Raw genomic sequence first — 8,603 nt, forward strand, 5'->3', positions numbered from 1 at the left:
TGATGGGAGGGATAAATGGCCATTGGAACACAGGAGTGATGGGAGTGATAAAAGGCTATGAAATATTCAATTAAAAAAATCTACCGTTTCCAGCTACAGTAGGCTTCAGCTTCACATTCAATAGTACTAAATCCAAACAGTGGGAGTAACAAAAATACCTTTTTTGTATCATAAAAACCAAGCCAAGCCATCCCTCTTCACCCTAGAATACATCCAAAGGTCCTCTACTTCATCAGAAGTTTTATTGTTACTCCAGGTGCTTGGGTTTATAGATCGTATCTGTTAATAGGATTACAATGACCCTATTACCCCCGTCTTACAGGGCAGTCTTTTGTAATGTAGAGGCCCTTATTATAAGGAACTAGGCTATTCCAAGGAACCGCACATTCCGTCTAAAATATATCCTTGATTATATATAATATGGTTAAATTAAACTCCACTAACTCATTTATCAGGAGACTGCGACAAGACGCGTGGAAGCAGCCATACGTTCTATAGACGTAACACGATATCATTTGCCTTTAGGGGACATCTTCCGCGTGACGTCAGCCAGACCTTTGGTTGTTTGCAGTAAATGAGGATCACTAATGGGAAATGTTACTTTATGTATATATATATATATATATATATATATATATATATATATATATATATATATATATAATCAGTTTTATCATTTTATCCCGAGGACGCTAATTTTTCCATTTTGAGTATTTCTCTTTTATTTTTTTAAACTTATTAGGAAATCAGGAAAATCGATCAGAATCTGGAGACTTGGATACAAAAGGACGTAGTTGCTGACAAACAGCCGGAAGCGGATAATATCAGTATCTCGGCAGACGCCGTTCCCGATGAGTCCGATGACCTGCCGCTGTCCGCTGCGCTGCGGGTGGCTCTTAATAGGCGGAAACATGTCACCAACCTTTACAGAGACAGGTGAACACGTCGCAGTGTATCTATCTTTAGAATGTTGGGTTATTGTGTTAAAAATTATGCAAACTGCCCATCTGCTTAATAATTATGTTAAAATATTTAGTAGCCCACAATTGACGTTTTTGTAACTTAATCGGCAAACACACTTTGTGTATCAAAAATGCTAATTTATGAGTCGCAAGAATTCTATTTTAAAATGCAATAATGTTCTGTGCGGTCCAGAAAACCATAAATCCTTAATTCAGTCACTGTATGGGAGAAAAATCAGTATGTTTTTTATTTAGTAATAACCCTTTTTAAGCTATAATATAAATATGGCTTTTTTTTGTTTTCTTAGAATGCAAAGAGAAGAGATGGAATACGCTGTACTAGAGGATCAAGAAGAAAAGATTCAAATGGATGCGATTCTCCAGCTATACAACCAGGTCACTTTTAGCTGATGTTACATTTGGGTTTTCTACAGTACTTATGTCTATCTTATATTGATATACATATATAACATTTACATTGTGAAACTTGCTTGGAAGGGAACCATAAATGAAATTTAATATCTGAATTGAGAAATGTTCTTCTTGGTGCGCACGTTCTCATGTCGAATATTCAATTAGGTCTATTGCTTTCCCCAAATCTCATTTTACACTTCGGTACACAGAATAAACATATGGTGTTTACAGATAAAACATATCTATGTTACGATTTAACGGTATGTGTATACCAGCGGAGGCAGCCATCTTTACTTACTTGTCGTAGAATCTGCGCAATTATTCCCCCTCACTTATCACCTTTATTGTTAAGTTGCTGATTGTTGGTTATTGGTTTCGGCAGCCTTTGTAAGGGTTGGAAGGGAGAAGAGAGAGAACTCTCATGGGAAATGTCATCTTATCTTTATTATGTATGTTTTTATATTTATGATAGAGGGTTTTCATGGGGGGGTAGTGGGTTAAATTGGGAATTAAGAGTTTAGTGTAGGGAGAGGAAACATGTACGTATATATATGTATTAATCTATCTTACTGTTGATGCCATTAGTGTTGTAGTGGGAAGCACTGTGTTGGTACTCTAAGATGAGCATTGGGAAACTGTGTAGGTGCCAAATATCCATGCCTGACAAATAGCTGTTGGTCGAGTGTGTCAGACATGGAGTGCTTGACACGATGCCACTCATTCTTCCAGAATATCAGATTGACGGCTTATTTGACTAAACGAGCCAAGCTGCCGGAAGGGATGCTGCACCGAGTCTTGAACCTGTTGTTGCCTTCCAGCATGGAGAATGAAATCCTCTCTGTTCTTTATTCAGTGGGTCATAAATATTCAGGCAATGTTACTGAAACTGACAACAGCGAGGATGGGGCTGACAGCCGGGGAAGGAGGTAAGTGCATATCAAATTCTGCTAGCAAAATCCAGTTGTGACTTAATGTTTAGGAAAAGTCTATCCTTGGGCACCTAGACCAATGTCAACATGACTTGAGGTGGATCACGAGTTTGCAGTGTGCGTGTGTGTGTGCGCGCGCGCGTGTGTGTGTACACGCGCGCGTGTGTGTGTACATAAGTAATTCCCTTTTCTTTTTAATTGGGAAATCTACTTGTATAGGAAAGACTGTTTTTCTGTTTTAATGTTATAGCATTTGAATGAGACACATTCTTATTTCCATTTCAGCAAACACCACGAACTGTGGACGGTAATAGAGAAGAGATTGAAGGAAGAGTTGGTAACCTCGGAACAAGAGACAAATGTTTTCACCGGGAGAAAGAAAGGAAGGTAGGAGATTTCTGTCTATTATGTGCCCCCACAATGCAATTTCCAGAGCTGCTGCTTTTTACATGCCCCTGGCACTGAAAGCGTTAAAACGCATCTGTCACTATGTGAGATCAGATTATGATAAGGAGCATATGTGTTAGAAATCCACTTGTGTGTACACATGGGAAAAGCCATATTATCTTCCTTATTATATTATTTAGCTCTTTTTGTTGAGATTGCGTGCCCCTCCTCCACACTGGTTACTAAGTGTTCTCACAGTCCTTGTAAGGCTCTGGGAAGGAGAAGGAAATTATTATTATTATTATTATTATTATTATTAGTAAAAATAAATTAGACAGCGCCGTACAATTTAAATTTGATGTTTATCACATACATAACAAATGTACATTAACCCTTGCCGTGAGCTTGCCATCCCGCCTTGGTTTTCAAAGTTGGTGAATAGTTTTCCTCTAAAAGAAGTACAAGTATATATTTTTAAAGAAGTTGCTTTGTAAAGAACATCATTTTACCTACAGACATTTTCTACCAATTAACCAGCAAACATACAGATATATATATTTAAGTAATTTCAGCTGTTCTACATACAATATGTGCATTGAGGTTGCATTTGTACAAACCTACTTATAAAAAGATTTAATTAGTTCATGTTCTAGAAAAGAACAGCCAAAATAATGTTTTTTTTAATTATTATTTACAATTTTTGTCTAGTATTCGCAGATTTGGGTTTGACTTGGCGTTTGCAGAATGTTAAGGAATTTCTTATGAGTTAATTTTCATAAATATGTAGGAGGCGATGCTGTCATCGTGATAAACAACATTCCGGATTGCTTTTTCATTAAATCTGAGTGATTGTAATGGATTCCCTTAATCATTGCCACAGTCCTATTATTTTATGCAAAATGTTATAGCAATAAATGATGTTTTTACCTTTTTTTTTTTGGAATCAGTAATTTGTAATGTATGATCTAGAATTTAATGTTGGAAAAAATGGTGATAAATGTTGCAAAAATGCTAAATGCAGCATGCACTCAACAGGTTTTTACATTCCAAACTAATATTAAAAAGAAACAGAAATGTAAAATATTTTAATGGGTGATCACAGCCATTTTTTTGGAGGGAGGGGTAATTGTAGCACTCCATGGTTGCTTCACTGCCCTTGTTGAGTGAAAACATATGTGCTATTTATATGAGAAACTTCCTGTAACTTACCTTATGATGTCATCAGCTGTTAGTATGATGATATATGAAGGTTATATTGGAACACAAGATGCAGTGGAGAGGTCTTCTACTTTTAGGGAACATTAGAGAATATATAGCCATATAGTAGGCACTGGAGTCTTTATTATCATACCTGGGAACTCTCCGGGTTTGACCCGGAGATTGCCGGGTGAGCGCTGCTGCTCTGGTTCTCCAGGTCAAGACCCGAATCCTCCGGGTTGGGGGAGTGGGGTCTTGACACGCCCTGCTCCCCCCCCATTTTTCCCTTTACATGGGGGTGTTTCCCGCTGGCTTCTGTCCAATGGATTTTTCCCCTTCAGCATAAAATACAGTAATGCAGGTTAACATTGACAAAAAAATCTGGTTTTACCTAATTGTGTTCCAATAAACTCCCTTTTTGCGCAGACCTCTAGGATATTTTTGATGACTCTCCCTGCTCAAGCACCACACTGAGCTGGCACTTTATGGCAATGCTAAAGAAGTCCTGCTTGTACAATAACGATGCTTTCCTCTATAGAGACAGGGCTAATACGGCTAATATGCGGCTGCCTGAATACTTTATATTATGCATTATAAATAAATGGCACAATACTTCTGGATCTTCTCCAATCTGACACTAATGATAAAGACGTGGGGGTCCTCCCTTAACCCTTATTCACAGGGAAATGGTCACCTGATATTTAAACATCTCATTCTTCATCAAGCATTATATTTATCACCTTTTTGCAATTGCCTATATTTAGACTATTATCTGTCAATCACGAGGGATTCGTCGCTGCTTTTAGTATTATCTTTCTGTGCTCTACTTCTATCTCCGTGCATCTGGATCTGCCTGTCTCTATAAGAAATTCATGTATGTTTTTATCAAATGCTTAAGGAAAGGAAAGCTACATACTGTGAAGGCTAAATATTGGGTAACCAAATTTCAGTACAGCAGTTCTATGTAAATCCACTGCATGTGTTTGGATCATCAGATGATTCACCCCGTTACTTGTTACTTATATAAACGCTCAGTATAGACACAGTGGCAATTTGTTTAGTAATTTACGAATATTGCATTTGAATATTTTATTGCCTATATTTGCCTTAAATCCATTTTTGTATACTGTGCAATTTTTAAGATTTCCCCTGCTATTTACAAAGAAAGAAGCTCATTTTGAGAAATGGTGTGAGCTGTTAGGTTACTTGGTACTAGACATGTGCTCATGGACCAAAAACTAATTTTTGACAAATTTTTCTTTTTTTGGTCCATTTTTTTTTCATTTTCAGACTACAAATCTTGTTTCCTACCCTTTCAATTCGGATGAAATTCAGAGGGCTTTTTTTTTTTTTTTTTTACTCGAAAACTAAATTTTATTTATTTTTTGGTTCCCTCTCCGAGCCTCGCTCTTTAAATTAAGAATGATTGGACTCCCTATAACAAATCTAGTAAAACCCAAACATAACTTTAAATGAATTGCCTCAATAAAAAAGAAGAGTAATATGGTTATAGAATCACTACGGAAATTCATCAATATGTATTAAATATAAATTGAATACAAAAAAGGATAAGTGTCAATCCGTGTCAATCCGTCCCGAATTAATCCATTCATCCATATGATACTGGACGGTTGTCTTATTGTTAACAATAGTGAGTATGGTCCATTCTATGGGGGTAATGACCATATGTATCCTTTAAGAGTATGAAATAAGTTCTGAAGTACTACACACTTAGATACATACTAAACTTTGCAGGAAATTCGAATATAAAATGCATAATGAGGCTTTCATCTTTAACAGATTGTTCTTTTGTAGAACCTTTTGCTTAAAATCAAATCCATAAATTCTCAGACGGTACATTTTTTTTACGTGTATGACTAGCGGTGCTAGAATGAAAGAGAAGGGTACGAGTAGAACAAAAGTTCAGGCGCCTACGGGGATTTCAGGTATAATGAATTTCATTGAAGGCACAGTACTTTTACTAAAGATTAGAAAGGCTGGAAGAAAAAAGAGGAGCAGATGCACAGTATGTGGCAGGATGAGGCTACGAGCTAACGGTGATAAATCTAAAATGAATATTCTATCAACATGGGCATATGTGGTGATCAATGTAGAAACTGCTACAGAATCGCGTAGTATTTGTGTGTACATACAGATTCACGGGCCTCTATAGATCATTTTCTTATGTTGATGATGATGACAAAGTGTTTGTATATATCCTGGTTCAGCAGTCACACAGACACTGCGATGTCAGCATCAGCCAACTTACACATCAACTTACACATTCACGCTAACACACATACACATGCTTACACACACTAATGCTAACACACGCTACCTCTCGCATAAGTTGCACATACACATCCATGCCAACACACAAGTGTTCAAACTTACATACTCATGCTAACACACACTCCCACTTACACCGCTTACGCATACATGTTCACACACTGTCACAGTTCCACAATATAACAGTATATTTACATATAGTCGTCGGCCCCCTGGTTTCATAACTGCAACATGGATGACTTGTAGTGATGGGGACGGGGACCTGCCTTCCCTTCTTAACAGTTCAGAAGGCCACCATGGCCACTAACGTTCAGCTAAACATCGTATGCATTAGCATATGGGGAGGACCAAGGAGTGTCAGATTTTTGAATGGAGTGTGTGGGATGATGGGTAATAAGGAAGGTTCCTTACTTCCCTCCACCTCATCCCCACCTATATCTACATTGCTAGTCACCACCTTCCTGGGTTTGACAGTCTGCAACCCTTTTTTCCTCAGTTTGTGCCAATGTTTCACCAGTACGTTAGTAGGTTCCCCAATCCCTCCTTTAGAGACCCCACTAGCTAAGAGCCCCAGGAACATTTTTTAGAATGTTAATGAACTATGAACTGCCCTGGTTCCCTCTCCCACCTTTCTGCTCTTTCTTCAGCTTTGTATTACTATTTCTTTATCTGGATAAATATTGGGCAAGGCATGTAGATGGAATCGATACACTATCTGCCCACAGATACTGTAGAAAGATGGATTCTAAAGATGTTGCATATAATAACAAAAACTGATGGACCAGCTCACCGGTAAAGGTGCCGTTACTTGGTAAATTTACCATTGTATCAAGCTTTTTAACGTTCTAATTAATGTCGATATGGGCATCGTTGTGACAGCCGGCTCTAACTCTTCCACTGCAGTTTGTAATGAGTCTCTTTAGTTAGAAGAATGATATTTCACAAATATATCACAATAAATGACTTTAAGCTGCTGGCTATAAAGGATCTTGTTAGCAGATGTAATGTATTTGGTCTAATTGAAGATTTTTATGTTCTTTGTTGCAGCATTCTGAAAAAGAAGCGTTTGAGGCCGGTGAAGCGCGTCTCGTTCTCCCACGCAGAGAACTTCTCCAAGCTTCTGCAGTCTTATGGCCATTCAGAAGGGTTTGGGAGCGCGGAGAGAATAGATTTACCCGACACCGGGGAGAAACTGTTTATCTTCACAGCTCCAAGCGGCTCTCCCACGTCTTCAACAAAACCTAAGAAGAAGCGCAATTTCCTCAATTCCAAAAAAGCTAATACTAGTCATGTTTAATGAGATGATGTTTATATGCAGTCTTTAGTCACACGCTTAGAGGAAGATGTAATGTTACATTACTTTGATAAAAGGTGCCCTGAAAGTTAATATAACTTCACACCTTTTACAACGTTGGCCCAATCAAGGGTGTTAACGTCGACTAAAGACTCCATTTTCTCTTGGGCTGATAAAACTATAAGATTTTTTTAATTTTATTTTTGCAGTGTGTTTAAGGATGAGTTTTTTACATAATGTTTCATTTTAAATATCGATTCAATATTTTTATAAACTGGTATGTTTGCACTTTTTTGTATATAAAATATCTAAAAAAAAATAATTGTAAGTATACCCAAACCGTCCATGATTAAACTGAAAAGGTACCTTTTTTAGGCATGATTGTGTTCTCCCTAAATAAAAATTTTAATTGTTTATGAGATAACAGAATATGTACATTAAATTAATAAAATAACCAATTACATCACTAAAAAAAAGCATTATAAAATACCTTACAATTTGGTACATTTGTACATTATTAGAACTTAACATTACAAACATGTCTTAAATATTTTTCTACCTGCACTGTCAACGCTGACATTCCAGGCAGGACGTGTCCGAATGAACGGCGGGCGTCTACATCTAATGGCACATGTTTCCTCATCCAAAATGGGCTAAAAATCTAATCTTAAGAGATATGCATAAGAGATCCTGTCTTCAGACGCAATGTAATTTCTAGTTCTGAAGAAAGAACCTCCGAGGTCTGAATGCTTATGTGATGACCTGAAACTCTTTAGCCTTTTCAGGGCAATGAATACACCCATATCGGGCATGTTCTGCAATGCATTGATTGTTCCGTGCATTCTGCAGGGACATGTTTACCCTCCCTGGAAATGTGCCCAATCTCAGAAGTATTTGTTGGCTATTATATCGCAATTTATCTTGGGTTATGATATGATTCGACATACACAAAAATATATAGAGTAGCGGGAAGCTAAACATTTTCGGTTGACCTCCTAATAACAGAACGCTACTGGTGGATGCTTAAAGAAAACATTCTTGTACGTGACATATAAGCACATTTACATCTTACAGAATAAGTCCCTTTATAAACCAAGATGTGCATTATGTGTTAAATTATACATCTGAAGC

The 8,603-nt window shown here is 37.3% G+C and overlaps 1 protein-coding gene across 2 annotated transcripts in view; it reads left to right on the top strand.

The window, feature by feature from the left end:
- EVC2 (EvC ciliary complex subunit 2) overlaps positions 1-7,844 on the top strand; it is a 41,828-nt gene extending 33,984 nt beyond the window's left edge. For both annotated transcript variants that reach the window (XM_053458268.1, XM_053458269.1), the window contains exons 18-22: positions 743-936; positions 1,271-1,358; positions 2,106-2,302; positions 2,591-2,692; positions 7,226-7,844. In XM_053458268.1, coding sequence (XP_053314243.1) covers positions 743-936; positions 1,271-1,358; positions 2,106-2,302; positions 2,591-2,692; positions 7,226-7,475 — 831 coding nt within the window. In that variant the 3' untranslated portion in view covers positions 7,476-7,844. The remainder of the gene's footprint in view (positions 1-742; positions 937-1,270; positions 1,359-2,105; positions 2,303-2,590; positions 2,693-7,225) is intronic.
- Positions 7,845-8,603: the final 759 nt, after the last annotated feature.

This window comes from Spea bombifrons, chromosome 1 (genome assembly GCF_027358695.1).
Source record: "Spea bombifrons isolate aSpeBom1 chromosome 1, aSpeBom1.2.pri, whole genome shotgun sequence".
Taxonomy (NCBI): domain Eukaryota; kingdom Metazoa; phylum Chordata; class Amphibia; order Anura; family Pelobatidae; genus Spea; species Spea bombifrons.